The sequence below is a fragment of the Chiloscyllium plagiosum genome, unplaced genomic scaffold (genome assembly GCF_037043375.1).
Source record: "Chiloscyllium plagiosum isolate Xiang-an unplaced genomic scaffold, Cpla_swu_hap1 HiC_scaffold_7, whole genome shotgun sequence".
Taxonomy (NCBI): Eukaryota; Metazoa; Chordata; class Chondrichthyes; order Orectolobiformes; family Hemiscylliidae; genus Chiloscyllium; species Chiloscyllium plagiosum.
Window position 1 is genome coordinate 114,967,187 of NW_028270145.1, and position 23,788 is coordinate 114,990,974.

Consider the following 23,788-nt stretch of genomic DNA (forward strand, 5'->3'; position numbering starts at 1 on the left):
ATGAGCAAGAGGCCAGCAGTGGAGGGCACAGGGGTCCATTCACTAACTCCATATGCAATCCTATTTCCAACCATTCACTGAGATTCCACATCACAGCCCACTCCCAGGGAACAACCGAAATGTTCTGATGATCACTGACCGTGTCCACTCCACCCAAAAGGAGTTCAGTAAGGCTGCTGTACATCTCAGACTGGTTCATCTCACTGGTCAGCAGGTGGGTCAGATACTGCCCCTCCACTGAGTGCCCAGCCTCCATCAGTTCTCGAATCTGCACTATCTTCTTGTCCACAGCTTTCCTCGCTGGCGAGAAAAAAAGCAGAAGACACAATCAGAAATATTCCTTCTGCTTTCATGAAATGTGGGCATCACTGGGCAAGGCCAGCATTTATTGCCCATCCCTAATTGCCCTTGAGCTGAGTTTCCTCATGACTAGTCGACAGGGGCTGTTAAGCGTCAACAGAAATTGCTGGAAAAACTCTGGAAGCATCTGTGGGGAGAGAGAGAGAGAGAGACAGAGTTCAAGTTCGGGTCCAGTGATCCCTGCTTCAGAACAGAACTTTTCTCTGCACAGATGTTTTTTGTTAATTCACTCACAAGATGAGGGTGTAACTGGCTAAGCCATCCCTAATTGCCCAGGGGGCAGTTAAGAGTCAACCACACATTGCTGTGTGTCTGGAGTCACATGTAGACCAGACTGGGTAAGGATGGCAGATTCCCTTCCCTAAAGGACACTAGTGACCCAGATGGGTTTTTCTAACAATCGACAATGGAATCACAGTCATCATCAGACTCTTACTTCCAGATTTTACTGAGTTCAAATTACACCATCTGCCATGGCAGGACCTGGGGCCCCAGAACATTTACCTGGGGGTTTCTGGATTAACAGTCCCACAATAATACCACTAGGCCACAGCCTCTCCCACTACCAGTTGCTACAGATCTGTTTTTGTATCAGATTTCCAGCATCCACAATTCTTTGTTTTCAATTTATCCAGTCGGATTCAGTTAAAAATCACACAGCACCAGGTTATAGTCCAACAGGTTTAATTGGAAGCACTAGCTGTGGCAGGATTCAAGCACATTGTTGTAGTCTGGAGTCAACTATAGGCCAGGCCAGGGAAGAGATGGCAGATTGCTGTTACTGAAGGACATTAGAAAATTACATAGGCAGTCCCCACGTTGTGGATTAGTGGTGCTGGAAGAGCACAGTAGTTCAGGCAGCATCCAAGGAGCAGTGAAATCGATGATTCGGGCAAAAGCCCTTCATCAGGAATAAAGGCAGTGAGCCTGAAGCATAAGCTAGGGGAGTCCCCATGTTGTGAAGGAGTTCTGTTTGCAAGTCGATTTATACACAATGCAGGATATAAAGGCACAGTTCATAAGTGCAGGAAATGTTCTGTGTTAAATCTCTGAAATTACACCTTTCTATATCTTTTTAAACATGAATCAATGATAGCTGATACAGTCATCATCATTAGCTCTCAAGATATATTAGGGGAATTGAAATTCCAACGGCTGCTATGGCAGTAGTTGAATCCATTCCCCGTACAGTATTAGACTAAGCCAGACCAGTTCCATACCCACTGAGCCACCATCTTCTGTTCTCCAAACATCCTGTTTGTCTACTTTGGATTCCAGCATCTGGAGATTTTTTTTGTCTCGAAACATCTCCAATAGCGAGCACACACTCCTCAGTTCATAGAATATAGAACATTACAGCGCAGCGCAGTACAGGCCCTCGATGTTGCGCCGACCTGTGAAACCAATCTGAAGCCCATCTAACCTACACTATTCCATTCTCATCCATATGTTTATCCAATAACCATTGAAATGCCCTGAAAGTTGGCGAGTTTACTAAAGTTGCAGGCAGGGCATTCCATGCCTCTACTACTCTCTGAGTAAAGAACTTATCTCTGACATCTGTCCTATATCTATCACCCCTCAATTTAAATCCACGTCCCCGCGTGCTCGCCATCACTATCTGAGGAAACATGGTTCTCACTGTCCACCATATGGTTGTCTTGGGCCCTCTGATTATTTTATATGTCTCAACTAAATCACCTCTCAACCTTCTTCTCTCTAACAAAAACAGCCTGAGGTCCCTCAGCCTTTCCTCATAAGACCTTCCCTCCATACCAGCAACATCCTAGTAAATCTCCTCTGCGCCCTTTTCAAAGCTTCCCCACCCTTCCTACAATGTGGTGACCAGAACTGTACGTAATACTCCAAGTGCGGCCGCACCAGAGTTTTGTACAGCTGCAATACGACCTCCTGGCTCCGAAACTCAATCTCTCTACCAATAAAAGCTAACACACCGTATGCTTTCTTAACAATCTTATCAACCTGGATGGCAACTTTCAGGGATCTATGTACATGGACACCGAGATCTCTCTGCTCATCTACCCTACCAAGAATCTTACCATTAGCCCAATACTCTGCATTCCTGTCGCTCCTTCCAAAGTGAATCACCTCACACTTTTCCACATTAAACTCCATTTGCCACCTCTCAGCCCAGCTCTGCAGCTTATCTATGGCCCTCTGTAACCTACAACATCCTTCAGCACTATCCTCAACTCCACTGACCTTAATGTCATCTGCAAATTTATTAACCCAGCCTTCTACGCCCTCATACAGGTCATTTATAAAAATGACAAACAGCAGTGGCCCCAAAACAGATCCTTGCGGTTCCACACTAGGAACTGAACTCCAGGATGAACACTTCCCATTAACTATCAACCTCTGTCTTCTCGCCAATTTCTGATCCAAACCACTCAATCCCATGCCTCTATATTTGTACAATAGCCTACCGTGGGGAACCTTATCAAGCACCTTACTGAAGTCCATATACACCACATCAACCGCTTTACCCTCATCCACCTGTTTGGTCACCTTCTCAAGAACTCAATAAGGTTTGTGAGGCACGACATACCCTTCACAAACCGTGTTGACTATCTCTAATCAACTTATTCTTTTCTAGATGATTATAAATCCTATCTCTTGTAAACCTCTCCAACACTTTACCCACAACTGAAGTAAGGCTCACTGGTCTACAATTACCAGGGTTGTCTCCACTCTCCTTGATCAAGGGGCAACATTTGCTATCCTCCAGTGTTCTAGTACTATGCCTGTTGACAATGATGACATGAAGATCAAAGCCAAAGGCTCTGCAATCTCCTCCCTGGCTTCCCAGAGAATCCCAGGATAAATCCCATCTGGCCCAGGGGACTTATCTACTTTCACACTTTTCAGAATTATTAACACCTCGCCCTTGTGAACCTCAATCCTGCCTAGTCTAGTCGCCTGTACCTCAGTATTCTCCTTGACAACATTATCTTTTTCCAATGTGAATACAGAGAAAAAATATTCATTTAGCGCTTCTCTTATCTCCTTGAACTCCATGCACAACTTTCCATACTGTCCTTGACTGGCCCTAACCTTACTATAATCATGCTTTTATCCCTAATATACCCATAGAAAGCATTAGGGTTTATCCTGATCCTATCCGCCAATGACTTCTCATGTCCCCTCCTGGCTCTTCTTAGCTCTTTCTTTAGGTCTTTCCTGGCTAACTTGTAACTTTCAAGCACCCTAACTGAGCCTTCATGTCTCATCCTAACATAAGCCATCTTCTTCCTCATGACAAGAGATTCAACTTCTCTCGCTCGACCATTTCCTCCCTGCCTGACAGGTACATACTTATCAAGGACATGCAGTAGCTATTCCTTGAATAATCTCCACATTTCAATGGCGCCCATCTCCTGCAGTTTCCTTCCCCATCCTATGCATCCTAAATCTTGCCTAATCACATCGTAATCACCTTTCCCCAGCTGCAGCTCTTGCCCTCTGGTGTATATACCTATCCCTTTGCATCGCTAAAGTAAACATAACTGAATTGTGGTCACTATCACCAAAGTGCTCACCTACCTCCAAATTTAACACCTAACTGGGTTCATTACCCAATACCAAATCCAAAGTGGCCTCGTCCCTTGTTGGCCTGTCTACATACTGTGTCAGGAAACCCTCCTGCACACATTGGACAAAAACTGACCCATCTAAAGTACTCGAACTATTGTATTTCCAGTCAATATTTGAAAAGTTAAAGTCTCCCTTAACATTTGCCCTTTTACTCTCGCTCCTGTCGAGAATCATCTTTGCTATCCTTTCCTCTACAGCCCTGGAACAATTCGGAGGCCGATAGAAAACTCCCAACAGGGTGACCTCTCCTTTCCTGTTTCTAAACTCAGTTCACACTACCCCAGTAGATGAGTCCTCAAACGTCCTTTCTGCCACCGTAATACTGTCCTTGACCAACAATGCCACACCTCCCCCTCTTTTACCATCTTCTCTGTTCTAACTGAAACATCTAAATCCTGGAACCTGCAACAACCATTCCTGTCCCTGCTCTATCCATTTCTCCGAAATGGCCACAACATCAAAGTCCCAGGTACCAACCCATGCTGCAAGTTCACCCACCTTATTTTGGATGCTCCTGGCATTGAAGTAGAGACACTTAAAACCAACTTCCTGCTTACCAATGCCTTCTTGCCACCTTGAAACCTTATTTCTGACCTCACTACTCTCAACCTCCTGGACATTGGAAATACAATTTAGGCTCCCACCCCTCTGCTGAATTAGTTTAAACCCTCCCGAAGAGCATTCAGAAACATTCCCCCCAGGATATTGGTATTCACTTCAACCACTAGCTGTATTCATGTTTGTGTGAGTGGACAGATGAATATAAGTGATAAGGTTTCGATCTGAAACGTTGATTTTCCTGCTCCTCGGATGCTGCCTGACCTGCTGTGCTCTTCCACCTCCACATCTATTGACAGTGATGAAATTGTTTGTTAGAAAACATCACAGATACCAATACAGATGAAAGTAGGACCAGTAGAGTGGTAGAATCCCTACAGTGTGGAAACAGGCCCTTCAGCCCAACAAGTCCACTCCGACCCTCTGAGGTGTATCCCACCCAAATCTACTCCCCTACGCTATAACTCTACATTTACCCCTGACTAATGCACCTAACCTACACATCTCTGGACACTATGAGCAATTTAGCATGGCTGATTCACCTAACCTGCACATCTTTGGTTTGTGGGAGGATTTCCACGCAGACACAGGGAGAATGTGCAAACTCCACACAGGCAGTCGCCCAAGGGTGGAATTGAACCCAACCTTTCCCTGCATTTCCCAAGGCTAATCCACCTAGGTTACTCATCCCTGGACATTATTGGGTGATTTAGCTTGGCCAACCTACCTAACCTGCACATCTTTAGACTGTGGGAGGAAATCCACACAGACACAGGGAAAATGTGCAAATGCCACATAGATAGTCACCTGACGCTGGAATTGAAGCCAGGTCCCTGGTGCTGTGAGGCAGCAGTGTTAACCACTGAGTCACCGTGCCATCCAGTATTCTGGTAAATCTCACAACTAGCTGTGGAGACGAATTTAAATTAATTAATGATTGGAAGGGTGTGCATGAGAGAAAATCTGGAAAGTCAAAGAGAAAGGATAAGGCAATAGTACAAGGCAGTGACATGGGTAACAATACCCTGAGGGAGACAGAAAGGGACAGAACATACAAACGTAGGTGTGAACTAGTAAGTCAGGGAAAATAGCTTTACACTAACTAAGGGGAAGGAGGTTTAGGGGTGAAAGAAGATTTACAAAGGTAAAAGTTTAGGTAAAGTGGTCTTGTCTGGATGTGTCACTACCTGGTATGGTAACTGTACCATTCAAGATCGGAGATGGGGTGAACTCAGCCCAGACAATCACAGAGGCCAACCTCCCATCCATAGAATCCACCTACCAGGCCCACTGTCAAGGAAAGGCCGCCAGCATTCTCAAAGATCCATCCCACCCTGGCAATGTTTTTCCATAACCTCTACCATCGGGGAGAAGGTACAGAAGCCTGAACACACGCACCAGCCGGTTTCGTAACGTTTTCTACCCTAATGTTGTTAGAATGCCACCCAGTACCCTTCCACCGACACCCTCCTTCGACTGACCGAACTGGTCCTCACCCTGAACAACTTTTCTTTCCAATCCTCCCACTTTCTCCAAACAAAAGGAGTAGCCATGGGCACCCGCATGGGCCCCAGCTATGCCTGCCTCTTCGTAGGGTATGTGGAACAATCCATCTTCCGCAACTACACTGGCCCCACCCCCCATCTTTTTCTTCGCTACATTGATGACTGTATCGGCGCTACCTCGTGCTCCCACGAGGAGGTTGAACAGTTCATCCACTACACCAACACCTTCCACCCCGACCTCAAATTCACCTGGACAGTCTCGGACTCCTCCCTCCCCTTCCTAGACCTTTCTGTTTCTATCTCAGGCGACCGAATCAACACGGACATCTACTACAAACCTACCGACTCCCACAGCTACCTGGACTACACCTCCTCCCATCCTGCCCCCTGTAAAAACGCCATCCCATTCTCCCAATTCCTTCGTCTCCGCCGCATCTGCTCCCAGGAGGACCAGTTCAAAATACGTACAACACAGATGGCCTCCTTCTTCAAGGACCGCAATTTCCCCCCCGACGTGGTCGACGGTGCCCTCCACCGCATCTCCTCCACTTCCCGCTCCTCCGCCCTTGAGCCCCGCCCCTCCAACCGCCACCAGGACAGAACCCCACTGGTCCTCACCTACCACCCCACCAATCTCCATGTACAGCGCATCATCCGCCGTCACTTCCGCCACCTCCAAACAGACCCCAGCACCAAGGATATATTTCCCTCCCCTCCCCTATCAGCTTTCCGTAGAGACCACTCCCTCCGCGACTCCCTTGTCAGATCCACACCCCCCACCGACCCAACCACCACTCCCGGCACCTTCCCTTGCAACCGCAGGAGGTGCAACACTTGCGCCCACACCTCCCCCCTCACTTCTCTCCAAGGCCCCAAGGGAAACTTCCATATCCGCCACAGATTCACCTGCACCTCCACCCACATCATCTACTGCATCCGCTGCAGCCGGTGTGGCCTCCTCTATATTGGGGAGACAGGCCGCCTACTTGCGGAGCGATTCAGGGAGCACCTCTGGGCCACCCGGACGAACCAACCCAACCAACCTGTGGCACAGCATTTCAACTCCCCCTCCCACTCCACCGAGGATATGCAGGTCATTGGACTCATCCACCGCCAAACCACAACAACCCGACGGTCGGAGGAGGAGCGTCTTATCTTCCGACTGGGAACCCTCCAACCGCAGGGGATGAACTTGGACTTCACCAGTTTCTTCATCCCCCCTCCCCCCACCTTGTCTCAGCCGGATCCTTCCAGCCCGGCACCGCCTTCCTGACCTGCAGTCTTCTTCTTGACCTCTCCGCCTCCACCCTACTCCGACCTATCACCCTCACCTTGACCTCTTTCCACCTATCACATTTCCAACTCCCCTCCTCCAAGTCCCTCCTCCCTACCTTTTATCTTCTCCTGCTGAACACTCTCTGCTCATTCCTGAAGAAGGGCCTGTGCCCGAAACGTCGAATCTCCTGTTCCCTGGATGCTGCCTGACCTGCTGTGCTGTTCCAGCAATAAAGTTTCAACAGAATACTGAATGGACTCACAAACTCTTAACATTCACCTGTATCTGTGTTTTTGTTTTTGCTGCTGTTTACCTATTATTTACTATCTATGTGACTTAACTCTGTGATCCGCCTGTATTGCTCACAAGACAAAGCTTTTAACTGTGCCTCGGGACACGTGACAATAAATTCAATTAAATTGCAGATAAAGTCAAGCTGAATGGTACAGGAAGAGAGTTTAACATGATCAGTGCAGCACAGAGTGAGACTGAAATAAAAGCAGAAATGCTGGAACAACTCAGCAGGTCTGTCAGCACGTGTGGAGAGAGAAAAACAGAATTCAATATTCTTCTAAAGAGCCACATTTCAGATCTCCAGCATCATATTGTTAGAAAATAAGTAACATCCACAATACCCTAAATGAACTAGTAACACAAAATGAGATGAATGCTTCAGATCCAATTGCCATCACAGAGACCTGGTTATAATGTGTCCGAGGTTGCTAAATAAACATTGAAAAGACAAGCTGAATGTAACAAGCTGAAGGTAGCCCTGATAATTAAGTATGATGTCAAGTTACATAAGTGAGAAATGATCTTAGCTTAGGATGTAAGGAAGTATTAACAATATGGATGGAGATTAGGAAAAGCAACTGGCCCTCTAACTTTAGTTATACTCCTGGACACAACATTGAACAAGGCAGTAAAATAAAACATTTGCAGATGTTGGAAATCTAAAACAAAAAGAGAAATTCCTGGAGAAACAGCAGGTCTGCAGTGTCTATGGAGAGAAGTTCCAGCTCAGCACTGTCCCCATGAGCGGTCTTACTGGCCAATCTCCCTTCCCATCTATTCACTCCACCCTCCCCTCTGACTTATCACCTCCATCCCCACCCCCATTCACCTATTGTACTCTTTGCTACCTTCCCCCATCCTCCACTCTGACCTATCACCTCCATCCCCACCCCCATTCACCTATTGTACTCTTTGCTACCTTCCCCCACCCTCCACTCTGACCTATCACCTCCATCCCCACCCCCATTCACTTATTGTACTCTTTGCTACCTTCCCCCACCCTCCTCTCTGACCTATCACCTCCATCCCCACCCCCATTCACTTATTGTACTCTATGCTACCTTCTCTCCAGCCCCCCACCCCCCTCTCATTTATCTCTCCACCCTTCAGGCTCTCTGCCTCTATTCCTGATGAAGGGTTTTTGCCCGAAACGTCGATTTTCCTGCTCCTCGGATGCTGCCTGACCTGCTGTGCTTTTCCAGCACCACTCTAATCTAGACTCTGTGGAGAGAAAGCAGAGTTAATGTTTCAAGTCCAACGATCCTTCTTCAGAACAAGGGTCTCTGGACCTTAAACATTAGCTTTGCTTTCTCTCCACAGATGCTGCCAGACTTGCTAAATTTCTCCATTGAACAAGACATTATCAGAGCTTGTACCAAAGGTAATGTATTAGTAAAGGGAACAGCTAATGTTCAAAAACTCTGCACAGGTAAAATTGGCGAGGGTGGTGGAAGATAATTTTGTAGAATTCATAGCAGCAGAGAGGAAACCCTTTGGTCCATCATGGCTGTACTGTTAAGTTTCCTGCAACAATATATTGTCAACAAGGCAAGAATAAAGCTATTTTAGATAGAGTGTTGTGTAATAATTAGCAACCTCATAGTAAACCTCCACTAGGAAATACTAGATTAGATTAGATTAGATTCCCTACAGTATGGAAACAGGCCCTTTGGCCCAACTAGTCCACACCGACACTCCGAAGAGTAACCCACCCAGACCCATTCCCCTAGCCTATGTTTACCTCAGCTAACATACCTATCACTACGGGCAATTTAGCTTGGCCAATTCACCTAACCTACACATCTTTTGGATTGTGGGAGGAAACCGAGCACCCGGAGGAAACCCACGCAGACACGGGGAGAATGTGCAAACTCCACACAGACAGACGCCCGAAGCTTGAATTGAACCCGGGTCCCTGGCGCTGTGAGGCAGCAGTGCTAACCACTGAGCAACCGTGCCACCCCTAAATAGTCTTCATAACACAAAGTAATACCACATTAAGATTGAAATTTTCATATTTCAGTCACAAACAAAAATGGTAAATGAACCATATTGTCAGTATGGAGGGGAGATTGGAAAACAAACTTTAGGTATGGAAATAAATAAAGAGTGGGAAGCATTTAAAAAAACAATTTAAAATATTCCACACAAATACATTCCATTAAAAGGCAAAAGTTCAGCAAGAAAGATATATTTGTTACGTATTCAGGTTTGCATTAAATTAATGTAGAGATTTTAAAGTTGCAAAGAATAGTGGTAAACCTGAGGATTGGGAATATTTTAGAAACCAGTGAAGGGCTATCAAAGGTTGATAAAAAGGGAAATTTACAGAATATGAGAGTAACTGGTGAGATTAATTTAAACAGATGATGAGGTTGCAGTCAGAGCAAGCATAGAGGTTGGTTATGGTTATAGATGTTGGGGGTCAATTCTGTGCAGTTGGATAATTGAGAATGAGCATGTGCTGTCATCAGCTCAGCACTGTCCTCATGACCTGTCCTACCTGTCAACCTCCCTTCCCATCTATCCGCCCCACCCTCCCCTCTGACCTATCACTTCCATCCCCACCCCCATTCACCCATTGTACTCTTTGCTACCTTCCCCCACCCTCCCCTCTGACCTATCACCTCCATCCCCACCCCCATTCACTTATTATACTCTTTGCTACTTTCTCCCCAGCACCACCCCCCCACCCCCTCTCATTTATCTCTCCACCCTTCAGGCACTCTGCCTCTATTCCTGATGAAGGGCTTTTGCCCAAAACATTGATTTTCCTGCTCCTCGGATGCTGACTGACCTGCTGTGCTTTTCCAGCACCACTCTGATCTAAACATGTGCTGCCATTAGATTGTTGGTGTCTGCAAACAGACCTGGAGCAACATCACCCCCAAGACAATGCACTTGAGATATTAGAACAAGTAGTCCCCAGCTGGGTCAAAGAGATCGGTTTTAAGGAGCATATTAAAAAGCAGAGTGAGGTGGCAAGGTTAACAGAGGGAATGCAAGAGCTTACAGCCCAGGCAGCCAGAGGGACAGTTGCATTGTGATTAATTTCAGTTACATCACTCTGTAAATTTTTGCTATAAATTCTGTGTGTTAGGATCGAGCCCTCCACAACCACCTGATGAAGGAGCGTCGCTCCGAAAGCTAGTGTGCTTCCAATTAAACCTGTTGGACCATAACCTGGTGTTGTATGGTTTTTAACAGTCTCGAGGGCAGAGGAGAGGAACACAGGGAGTGTTAACTGAGCCTGAGGCAGTAGGAAATGGCAGGGACGCTTGTGTTTATAAATAGAGGCATTGAATGTAAAAGCAAGGAAGTGATGCCACATTTTTGGTCAGGCCACGTTTGGAGCAGCGTGTTCAGATCTGGGCACTTTATTTAAGGAAGGATGGTAAAGCCCTGGAGAGAGTACAAAGGGGATTTCCTGGAATGATCCCAGTAAAGAAGGACTTGAGATACAGGGAAAGATCAGAGAGATTGGGCTTATTCTCCTTGGAGCAGAGAAGATCATGATGACCTTAGAAAGGTGTTCAAAATGATGAACAGTTTTGACAGAGTAAAGAAGGGTATTTTATTTCCACTAGTCGGTATGTCAGTAACTAGGGGTCACACTTTCAAGATTGTCAGCAAGAACTCGGAGTGAGGTAGAGTCATAGAGTCATAGAGATGTACAGCACGGAAACAGACCCTTCGGTCCAACCCGTCCATGCCGACCAGATATCCCAACCCAATCTAGTCCCACCTGCCAGCACCCGGCCCATATCCCTCCAAACCCTTCCTATTGATATACCCATCCAAATGCCTCTTAAATGTTGCAATTGTACCAGCCTCCACCACATCCTCTAGCAGCTCATTCCATACACTTACCACCCTCTGAGGAGAAACTCCTTTCCTCGGAGAGCGTTGCTAGGATTTGGAATGCGCTGCCTGGGAGAGTGGGGAAGGCTTCAATAGAGAAAGCTTTTGAGGGGGTTACAGAGAATGGGACTAGCTGGGAGGTTAGCTCTTTCAGGCGCTGGTACAGACTCGATGGTTTGAACGGCCTCCTTTGGCCCTTTAAAATGCTATGACTAGACCATGAGGGTTTTGAAAATGAGGGTATGAGTTTTAAAATGAGATATTTCTGCATCTGATGTCACCAACAATGGATTTCTGAGATGCAAAGAGATTCCTCGTACCAAAGTCAAACATGTCATCCCAGGCCTGAAGGTACTGCTTCCAAAATGGCAGCCAGTTCCTTGTCCACCTTGGTAAATATTCGCAGTAGACCAGCGAACGGAACATTGTTGTGACAGCAGCGATGAATTTCTGTGTTTCTTCTGGAATCTTCTCCTGCAGACAGCCCATGCGGATCTCAAGCAAGATGGCAGCAATCGCTGTTCAACAAGAGAAGCATCACTATTAGCTCTCACCAAGAACCAGCCACTGCCTCACTAGATAGTTGATTAAATTGACACATTACCTTACATTAAAGAGAGGGGGAACACCCAACAAACAACCCATTAAGACATAGGAGCAGAAGTAGGCCATTCAGCCCATTTAGTCTGCTCTTTCATTCAGCGCTTTGATGTCTGATCTGATAATCCTCAACTCCTCAACTTGTCCATGCTGACCAGATATCCCAACCCAATCTAGTCTCACCTGCCAGCACCCGGCCCATATCCCTCCAAACCCTTCCGATTCATATATCCATCCAAATGCCTCTTAAATGTTGCAATTGTACCAGCCTCCACCACATCCTCCCATTCCCCAGAACTCTTGATTCCCTTCAAACTCAGAATATTAGATTGGGACCTTTGTGTCCATTACCCATATGCCACTATCATCACAGCCAGTTTTGAGAAGATTTGTAGCTCAGGTTGAGGTTTTGATTAGATTAGATTACTTACAGTGTGGAAACAGGCCCTTCCGCCCAACAAGTCCACACCGACCCGTCGAAGCGCAACCCACCCATACCCCTACATGTACCCCTTTTTGCTGAACACTACGGGCAATTTAGCATGGCCAATTCACCTGACCTGCACATCTTTGGACTGTGGGAGGAAACTGGAGCACCCGGAGGAAACCCACGCAGACACGGGGAGAATGTGCAAACTCCACACAGTCAGTCGCCTGAGGCGGGAATTGAACCCGGGTCTCTGGCGCTGTGAGGCAGCAGTGCTAACCACTGTGCCACCCACAGTGGATGTAGGTTTGTTCGCTGAGCTGGAAGGTTCATTTCCAGACATTTCATTACCCTACTAGGTAACATCTTCAGTGGGCCTCAGGCGAAGCAATACTGAAAATTCCTGCTTTCTATTTATGTGTTTGGGTTTCTTTGGGTTGGTGATGTCATTTCCTGTGGTGATGTTATTTCCTGTGGTGAAGTCACTTCCTGTTCCTTTTCTTACACTGTAACAAACACTACATTGGACAAAAAAAAGGCAGAAAACTAGCCACCAGGATACATAAACATCAACTAGCCACAAAACAACATGACCCTCTCTCACTAGTATCCTCACATATGGAGGAGGAAGAACACCACTTTGACTGGGACAACACATCCATTCTAGGACAGGCTAAACAAAGACACGCACGAGAATTCCTAGAAGCATGGCATTCCAACCGGAACTCTATCAACAAACACAAAGGCTAGACCTCATCTACCACCCCCTGAGAAAAGGAAGAGGAAGTGACTTCTCCACAGGAAATAATATCACCGCAGGAAATGACATCACAAACCCAAAGAAACCCAAACATATAAATAGAAAGCAGGAATTTTCAGCATTGCTTCGTCTGAGGCCCAGTGAAGATGTTACCTAGGAGGGTAACAAAACGTCTGGTAATGAACCTTCCAGCTCAGCGAACAATCCTACATCCACTATCATCCCAATCACTCAGGATGTAAACTATCAACAAGATAGTTTCTCCCTGCCCTGAAAATAACTCAGTTGGATTCGTGGGAAAACAGCCCCTAGCCTCATTCCACCCTCCCCCAACCTGCCCCTAACAACATCACGGTCTGATAACCCAGCAGTGGCCTCACCTTCAAAGGTGTACTTCTGCAGTTCCGTTGTAATGTTGTGCACCGTGACCCCAGATTCACTCGCCAAGCGCAGTCTCTGGATTCGGTCAATAAAATCAGTTAACACCTCATTGATAACGCCCTGATACAGCAGAGCATCCTGTGGCTTCAGCATCTTTTCATTGAGCAAGGTCCGCAGTCTGTACCATTCCTCACCCTCCCTGAGGGGGCGAAAGACCAGGGAGACTTAAGGAGATCATTGATTGGTTCACAGCTGCTTCTTAACATGATGGAATCAACAAAGCATTACAACACGTTATGGTCATTAAGTATATTCAAGGCTGTGACAGCCAGATATTTAATCAGGAAGGGGAATCAAAGGGTTAGGGGGAAAAGGCAGGAAAGTGGAGTTGAGGATTATCAGGTGTACCGTGACCTGAGCTGATAGCTCAGTGGTTAGCACTACTGCCTCACAGCATCAGGGACCTGGGTTCGATTCCAGCCTCAGGCAACTGTCTGTGGGGAGTTTGCACATTCTCTTCGTGGGTTTCCTCCGGGTACTCTGGTTTTCTCCCACAGTCCAAAGGTGTGCATGTTAGGTTGATTGGCCATGGGATAATTGTCTGTGATGCGCAGGCTTGGTGGATTAACCATGGGAAATGCAGGGATAGGGTAGAAGGTGGGTGGGATGCTCTTCAGAGGGTCAGTATGGACTTGATGGTCCAAATGGCCTGCGTCCACACTGTAGGGATTCTATGATCTCATTGAATGGTAGAGCAGAGTCAATGGGCTGAATGGTCTTGCTCTGCTTCCATCCCTTATGGTCTTATTTAGGTGCAATGTTGCTCTTTGCAAATTAAAATTTTAATAAACCTGATCAATTTTTAAATGACAGGACGAGGATATCACTGTCCAGGCCAGTATTTATTGCCAATTATCCAGAGGGCGGTTAAGAGTTAACCACATTGGTTGTGGGTCTGGAGTCACGTGTAGGCCAGACCAGGTAAGGATGGCGGTTTCCTTCCCTAACGGGCATTAGTGACCCAGATAGGCTTTTCCGACAATTGACAATGGATTCATGGTCATCATTAGACTCTTAATCTCAAATTGTTATTGAATTCAAATTCCGTCATCTGCTGGGGTGGGTCCCCAGAACATTCCCTGGGTTTTTAAGATGATAGTACTAGACCATAACCTCTTCAGAGAAAAAGATTCACAAATCGCTAAAAGTGGGGACACAAGTTAGTAAGATAGAAAAAAGAAAAATCGGCAAATTAAGGACTGGGCTTTAACCTGATGTAGAATCTTGTTTAGACCAGACTCAGAGTTATTCTGCACAGCTCTGGATTCCATGGTATAAAAGGATCACCGAGACACTGGAAACGTTATTAAAAGGTATGAACTCTTAGAAAGACTGAAGAGGTTGGAACTCTGATCTGATAGACATCTTTAAACTTCTCAAGGTGTTTAATTGAGTGAAAGCGGGGAGAATGTTTCCGTTTGAGGGAGAGCCCTGAAACAGAGAGCAGTAAATGTAAGTTAGTCACAAATAAAATCCAGTGTGAAAGTCAGGAGTCACACATTTAGTCAGAAAGTAAAGAAAATTCATGACTACAAAATGATCACATTAAATAGCACAGATGTATTTAAGAGGGAGTTAGAGCTAAAAAAAAAGATGTATTTTAAAAGATGTATTTAGAGCTAAAAAAGATGTAAAATATAAGTATTGTATTTTGGAGTAAGAATTTCATTATAACCATCACTTATTTGCAGTTGAAGACCTATACCCTGCTCATTTGGAGGTTTGATTATTCTAAAACCCATTATTCCAGAATCAGAAAATAGTTCCGACCCAGAGAGAGATTGTTACGCCTGCCGTCTCTGTGCTCGCTCTGTGCAACAGAACAAATGTAGTTCCCTCTCCCCAGCCACGGCCTTGAAAAACATCACCTTTCTATTGTGGTGGTTATTACAACACCTTTCTGAAATCTGTCATTGAACCTCCCTCCCCCCACACTCTCCAGACCCTAACCCCTCGAGTGAACCTCCCTCCTCCCCCACACTCTCAGACAGTACACTCCAGACCCTAACACCTCGAGTGAACCTCCCTCCTCCCCCACACTCTCAGACAGTACACTCCAGACCCTAACACCTCGAGTGAACCTCCCCCTCCCCCACACTCTCAGGCAGTACACTCCAGACCCTAACCCCTCGAGTGAACCTCCCCCTCCCCCCACACTCTCAGGCAGTACACTCCAGACCCTAACCCCTTGAGTGAACCTCCCCCTCCCCCCACACTCTCAGACAGTACACTCCAGCCCCTAACCCCTCGAGTGAACCTCCCTCCCCCCAGACTCTCAGACAGTACACCCCCAGACCCTAACCCTTCGAGTGAACCTCCCTCCCCCCACACTCTCAGACAATACACTCCAGACCCCAACCCTTCGAGTCAACCTCCCGCCCCCCACACTCTCAGACAGTGCACTCCAGACCCTAACCCCTCGAGTGAACCTCCCTCCCCCCACACTCTCAGACAGTACACTGCAGCCCCTAACCCCTCGAGTGAACCTCCCCTTCCCCCTACACTCTCAGACAGTACACTGCATCCCCTAACCCCTCGAGTCAACCTCCCTCCTCCCCCACACTCTCAGACAGTACACCCCAGACCCTAACCCCTCGAGTCAACCTCCCTCCCCCCCACACTCTAAGACAGTACACTCCAGCCCCTAACCCCTCGAGTGAACCTCCCTCCTCCCCCCACACTCTCAGACAGTACACCCCAGACCCTAACCCTTCGAGTCAACCTCCCTCCCCCCCACACTCTCAGACAGTACACTGCAGCCCATAACCCCTCGAGTCAACCTCCCTCCCCCCCACACTCTCAGACAGTACACCCCAGACCCTAACCCCTCGAGTGAACCTCCCTCCCCCCACACTCTCAGACAGTACACCCCAGACCCTAACCCTTCGAGTGAACCTCCCTCCCCCCACACTCTCAGACAGTACACCCCAGACCCTAACCCTTCGAGTGAACCTCCCTCCCCCCACACTCTCAGACAGTGTGCTCCAAACACTAATCTTTCACTTTGCGAAATGTTCCCAATGCTTGTTTTGCCAATCACCTTAAATCAATGACAAGTGATTGTCAATCCTTCTGCTCATGGGGACATATTCCCCTGGCTATACTGTCTAGGCCCCTCATCATTCCCCAACACCTCCACTAACTCGCTCACCATGGAAGAGAGCCCTGGCTTTTCCTAATGAAGGCAAATCCTTCTTTCCTGGTAATAATCTCATAAATGATCATCACGTCCTCTCAGGCATTCACATCTTTCCAGAGATATTGGGCTTGATTCTCCAGTTAAGGCTGAATCAATGTTTTATAATGTTGCTTCTGTAACACTGTAGCCCTGTTTATAATGTCCAGAATCCCATGTGCCTTTTTAACTTCCTTTTCGCCCTGATTTAGTTAGAGCCAAAAAAACTGCAGATTCTGGAATCCAAAGTAGACAGGCAGGAGGCTGGGGGAACACAGCAAGGCAGGCAGCATCAGGAGGGACAGGCAGGAGGCTGGGGGAACACAGCAAGGCAGGCAGCATCAGGAGGGACAGGCAGGAGGCTGGGGGAGCACAGCAAGGTAGGCAGCATCAGGAGAGACAGGCAGGAGGCTGGGGGAACACAGCAAGGCAGGCAGCATCAGGAGGGACAGGCAGGAGGCTGGGGGAACACAGCAAGGTAGGCAGCATCAGGAGGGACAGGCAGGAGACTGGGGGAACACAGCAAGGCAGGCAGCATCAGGAGGGACAGGCAGGAGGCTGGGGGAGCACAGCAAGGCAGGCAGCATCAGGAGGGACAGACAGGAGGCTGGGGGAACACAGCAAGGCAGGCAGCATCAGGAGGGACAGGCAGGAGGCTGGGGGAACACAGCAAGGCAGGCAGCATCAGGAGGGACAGGCAGGAGGCTGGGGGAACACAGCAAGGTAGGCAGCATCAGGAGAGACAGGCAGGAGGCTGGGGGAACACAGCAAGGCAGGCAGCATCAGGAGGGACAGGCAGGAGGCTGGGGGAACACAGCAAGGTAGGCAGCATCAGGAGAGACAGGCAGGAGGCTGGGGGAACACAGCAAGGCAGGCAGCATCAGGAGGGACAGGCAGGAGGCTGGGGGAACACAGCAAGGCAGGCAGCATCAGGAAGGACAGGCAGGAGGCTGGGGGAACACAGCAAGGCAGGCAGCATCAGGAGGGACAGGCAGGAGGCTGGGGGAACACAGCAAGGCAGGCAGCATCAGGAGGGTCAGGCAGGAGGCTGGGAGAACACAGCAAGGCAGGCAGCATCAGGAGAGACAGGCAGGAGGCTGGGGGAACACAGCAAGGCAGGCAGCATCAGGAGGGACAGGCAGGAGGCTGGAGGAATACAGCAAGCCAGGCAGCATCAGGAGGGACAGGCAGGAGGCTGGGGGAACACAGCAAGGCAGGCAGCATCAGGAGGGACAGGCAGGAGGCTGGGGGAACACAGCAAGGCAGGCAGCATCAGGAGGGTCAGGCAGGAGGCTGGGAGAACACAGCAAGGCAGGCAGCATCAGGAGAGACAGGCAGGAGGCTGGGGGAACACAGCAAGCCAGGCAGCATCAGGAGGGACAGGCAGGAGGCTGGGGGAACACAGCAAGGCAGGCAGCATCAGGAGGGACAGGCAGGAGGCTGGGGGAACACAGCAAGGCAGGCAGCATCAGGAGGGTCAGGCAGGAGGCTGGGAGAACACAGCAAGGCAGGCAGCATCATGAAGGGTTACAGCCAAAACGTCATCTTCCCCACCTCCTGATGCTGCCTGCCTTGCTGTGTTCCCCCAGCCTCCTGCCTGTCCCTCCTGATGCTGCCTGGCTTGCTGTGTTCCCCCAGCCTCCTGCCTGTCCCTCCTGATGCTGCCTGCCTTGCTGTGTTCCCCCAGCCTCCTGCCTGTCCCTCCTGATGCTGCCTGGCTTGCTGTGTTCCTCCAGCCTCCTGCCTGTCTACTTTTCACCCTGTTAGCCACATTTGTTTGTCTGAATAAACATCCCAGGGGATTTCTGCTCCTCCACCCACTTTACAACTGTATCTGCCAGCTAGTATCGCCCTGCCAACCGAAATTAATCATTTTGTAATTCTCAACATTAAATCTCATCTGCAAAGTGTTTGCCCATTCCAGCAGCCTCTGTCCTCTCTCATCACTCTCCTTCACAATACAGTAAACCTTTCATTATCCAGCACCTAAACGACCAGGACTGTGCTGATTGATCAAATATTCTGAATAATCAAGAGGCTCCCATACAATTAATGTAAAATCACACACTACGTTATGGAAACACAACGCAAGGGGGTATACATATCACTGTTATAGTTTATTTACAGCATCAATCACTCACATAACATTGCAATTTTGTCTTAAATAGAACTTAGCAGAAGAGAGCTTTCTCACTCACACCCACATTGGGATTACCAGGACATGACAGTAGGTCATGGTATTTCAGGAGAAATTGACTCGAAATTAAATTAACTGTCGATATTTTGTGTAACCATTCGACTGAACAGGTTTATTTACACCGAGGTAAATAAATTCTTACAAAATGTAATAATTGGACAGAAGAATGCAGTAAACATCACGGTATTGGAAGTAGATAATTTTTGCCCTGGTTTATTGAGAGTGACAGTTCAGAACTGAAGAAGGATCATTGCACCTGAAACATTAACTCAGCTTTCTGCTCACAGATGCTGCCAGACGTGCTGAGTTTTTCCAGCAACTTCTAATTTTGTTTCTGATTCCAACAATCAGCAGTACTTTGTTTTTCTGATCATAACATAGAGCCACAGAGAGGCACAGCACAGGAACAGACCCTTCGGTCCAACCCGTCCATGTCGACCAGATATCCCAACCCAATCTAGTCCCACCTGCCAGCACCTGGCCCATATCCCTCCAAACCCTCCCTATTCATATACCCATCCAAATGCCTCTTAAATGTTGCAATTGTACCAGCCTCCACCACTTCCTCTGGCAGCTCAGTCCATACACATACCACCCTCTGCGTGAAAAAGGTGCCCCTTAGGTCTCTTTTATATCATTCCCCTCTCACCCTAAACCTGCGCCCTCTAGTTTCAGACTCCCAGGGAAAAGACCTTGTCTATTTATCCTATCCATGCTCCTCCTAATTTTATAAACCTCTATAAAGTGACCCTCAGCCTCCGACGCTCCAGGGAAAACAGCCCCAGCCTGTTCAGCCTGTCCCTGTAGCTCAAACTCTCCAACCCTAGCAACATTCTTGTAAATCTTTTCGGAACCCTTTCAAGTCACACAATGTCGTTCCTATAGCAGTGAGACCAGAATTGCACACAATATTCCCAGCGTGGCCTAAGCAATGTCCTGCAAGGCTGAGGAGGTGACAGTGCTGTGGCAGTGAGAAAGGGACTCACTGAGTGCGCGCCTGAGGGAGGCAGAGAACTTCTTCAAAGTGGAGACGTCACAGTGGAACAAACTTGGTTAGAGACAGAAAAAAACTGCAGATATTGGAATCCAAGGTAGACAGGGCAGGAGGCTGGAAAAACACAGCAAGCCAGGCAGAAACCAGTATGTTTTCATGGAGGTCTATTGGGGCACTGTGCCAGGGACAGTGAGGTGGGCCAGCCAGGTGACTACCAATGACTGCACTCCCCCAGCCCCACAGCCAGAGTTCACAGGGAGGGTGTGCATGGGGAGGGACAGGCTGTTTTGCCCTTGCAGTAGACGGCTCACCTGTCACTGCTGAACTGCCAATGGTGGCCAAAACAGTCCTTCAATTAGCCTCAGGGTGAAAGAGCTGCACACCCTCCCCCAACCCCACCCCCACCACCCGGTGCGAGCTCTTCTCAGCCACTGGGAAATGGCAGGAGGGGTTATGCAGCAATGGGGAGTCCTTCTACCCTCACCCCTCACGTCCCCAGCCTTCGTCATGATCCCATCCATGCAACCTCCACCCCCTCAACCCCCAGGTATGCGTGTAGATGTGTGTGTATCTGTGCGTGCATTTGAGAAACTAGATATGATCTTCATGAGATAAGGGAACCAGATATGTGAAGTTAGTTTGGCACGACCTTAACAGAATGAATTTAATCTTTTATAATAAGTTGCCCCGCCCAATGGCCCACACATTCACACAAACCAAACTCTGTACTTGCCAAATGCTTCCTGGTAACAACAGCCTTAATTACTCAGCAATATTTACTTTACCAGCTCTGTGTAGCTCATTCCCACTGACAGAAAACAAACAACCGCTAAATCTGTAGAACAGAAGCAAAACATAGACATTTCTGGAGAAACTCAGCAGGTCTGGCTGCATCTGTGCGGAGAGAAAGCAGAGTCAACGTCATAGAGTCATGGAGATGTACAGCATGGAAACAGACCCTTCGGTCCAACCCGTCCATGCTGACCAGATATCCCAACCCAATCTAGTCCCACCTGCCAGCACCCGGCCCATATCCCTCCAAACCCCTCCCGCTCATATACCCATCCATTTAAATGCTGTAATTGTATCAGCCTCCACCACTTCCTCTGGCAGCTCATTTCATACACATACCACCCTCTGCATGAAAAAGTTGCCCCTTAGGTCTCTTTTATATCTTTCCCCTCTCACCCTAAACCTATGCCCTCTAGTTCTGGACTCCCCCACCCCAGGGAAAAGACTTTGACTATTTACCCTATCCATGCCCCTCATAATTTTGTAAACCTCTATAAGTTTCGAGTCTGGTCATCCTGTTCTGGAACTGAGCTTATTCTGTCGTCGCTTATGGTTGCTGTCAGACCCTCTGAGTTTCTCCAGCGTTTTCTGCTTACATTTCATGATAGTGAGGTTCAGGATAACTTACGCAGTAATGATACCATTTGCCAGTCCCTGCACCTTTCGTTGCTCTGCCCAGATACTCCCCACCAGCCTCTCGGGATACTTTCCTTCCTGACGCAAAACCTGTTCAATCAAGCGGTTGTCAGCCACATTCACGAAGGCCCCCGTTCTCCATAACGGCCCAAACCTATTGTGTTCTATTATCTAACAGAATAAATGTTAGTGATTAGCTTTACAAACAGAACTTTTGCTCCACAAATACTTTTAACTTCATTTCGTATTTAGTTACAAAAGTGAACTACAATAACTCACAGGTTCATATTCTTTTAGGGGATAGTATTCGGGATCACAAGGTCATTACAATAAAGAAGAAGGCCATTCAGCCCACAGCTTGTGCTAGCTCTGTGAGCATTTGCACTTAATGCCAATCTCCGACATTTAACTGTAACCCTGTACGTGGTTTCTGTCATTTCTTTGGGACATGGGTCTTGCTGATGGCACCTACACTCACTGCCATCCCCAACTGCCCCTTTGAAATGGTGTTTTTCAGGACATTTCACAGAGCAGTGAAGGGACGGCAGTCGGTCTGGAGTCACATACATTCCAGACCAGGTAAGGTCGGCAGATTTCCTTCCCTCAAGGACATTGGTAAAATAGATAGGGACTTCCAACAAATTGCCAGCCTATGAGGGAGTGAAGGGAACCCTCCCTCCCCCTTCACCTCTCCCACCTGAGTCCCCAGTCTTACTCTCTGCTCTCCAGATGAGTCTCTCCCTGCCCCAGGACAGTCCCAAGACTGTTCCCCCCCACCCCAGATGTCTCTCTCTCCCCCTGCCCCTGCCCCAGGTGTCCCTCTCCCTCCCCCTGCCCCAGGTGTCTCTCTCTCTCTCCCCCCCGCCCCAGGTGTCCCTCTCCCGCCCCCTGCCCCAAGTGTCTCTCTCTCTCTCTCCCCCCCGCCCCAGGTATCTCCCCCTCCCCCTGCCCCAGGTGTCCCTCTCCCTCCCCCTGCCCCAGGTGTCTCCCTCTCTCTCCCCCCCTGCCCCAGGTCTCTCTCCCCCATCCCCTGCCCCAGGTGTTTCTGTCCCTCTCCCCCTGCCCCAGGTGTTTCTGTCCCTCTCCCCCTGCCCCAGGTGTTTCTGTCCCTCTCCCCCTGCCCCAGGTGTTTCTGTCCCTCTCCCCCTGCCCCAGGTGTTTCTGTCCCTCTCCCCCTGCCCCAGGTGTTTCTGTCCCTCTCCCCCTGCCCCAGGTGTTTCTGTCCCTCTCCCCCTGCCCCAGGTGTTTCTGTCCCTCTCCCCCTGCCCCAGGTAAGTCCCCACCTTCTCTCCCCCCTGCCCGAGCTCGCCTTCCTTTCCCCGTTTACCTGGAGCTGATGTAACTTGTGGAAGTAACCCTTGATGAACAGCCAGTAGACGATGCTCCATCCACTGGTCCCTGGTAAAGCGTGTACAGGTTTGTAGCCAAGGGCTGCACTCTCTGTGGATGTAGGTAAGTTTGAGGAGTGTTTGACATCAGAGCGACCAAAGGTAGTAAAGCGCCAGGATGGGACACCTGTCCGATCCCACCGCACAGAGATTCGCCTGGGCAGCATAGACCTCATCGCGGGAAACATTCTCAACCTACGAAGAACTGTAATTAAATGCTGACAGGCTGTCACGTCATACAATATATACTGATCTCCACCAAGAGACTGTCCCAGGGTCCTAGTGCTCAAAGGTTCAGTACAGTTATTGAGAATTCGATGGTAAGAGATTACCATGCTTGGTTTGACCGTTGTCCAAATAGCATCCTCATCCTCCCATCACTCACCCAATCACTCCCCTTTTGGGAATGTCACCTTTACCTGGGTCACATTCACATCTCTGAATGAAGATTCTTGGTTCAAGACTACTGAACCGATTAACCTGTCCGAGGGTCAGTACTGAGGGAGTGCTGCACTGTCAGAGGGCCAGTACTGAGGGAGTGCAGCACTGTCCGAGGGTCAGTGCTGAGGGAGTGCTGCACTGTCAGAGGGTCAGTGCTGAGGGAGTGCTGCACTGTCAGAGGGTCAGTACTGAGGGAGTGCTGCACTGTCAGAGGGCCAGTGCTGAGGGAGTGCTGCACTGTCAGAGGGTCAGTGCTGAGGGAGTGCTGTACTGTCAGAGGGTCAGTACTGAGGGAGTGCTGCACTGTCAGAGGGTCAGTACTGAGGGAGTGCTGCACTGTCAGAGGGTCAGTGCTGAGGGAGTGCTGCACTCTCTGAGGGTCAGTGCTGAGGGAGTGCTGCACTGTCAGAGGGTCAGTGCTGAGGGAGTGCTGCACTGTCTGAGGGTCAGTACTGAGGGAGTGCTACA

At 48.6% G+C, this 23,788-nt stretch overlaps 1 protein-coding gene across 1 annotated transcript in view; it reads right to left on the reverse strand.

Moving 5' to 3' along the window:
• Window positions 1-23,089, reverse strand: part of LOC122551956 (sterol 26-hydroxylase, mitochondrial-like) — a 61,827-nt gene extending 38,738 nt beyond the window's left edge. The window contains exons 1-5 of the mRNA XM_087989411.1: window positions 22,819-23,089; window positions 21,484-21,662; window positions 13,637-13,836; window positions 11,790-11,987; window positions 140-300 (exon numbers count right to left, since the gene is read on the reverse strand). Of these exons, the coding sequence (XP_087845537.1) occupies window positions 140-300; window positions 11,790-11,987; window positions 13,637-13,836; window positions 21,484-21,662; window positions 22,819-23,067 (987 nt within the window). The 5' untranslated portion in view covers window positions 23,068-23,089. The remainder of the gene's footprint in view (window positions 1-139; window positions 301-11,789; window positions 11,988-13,636; window positions 13,837-21,483; window positions 21,663-22,818) is intronic.
• Between the last annotated feature and the right edge of the window lie 699 nt (window positions 23,090-23,788).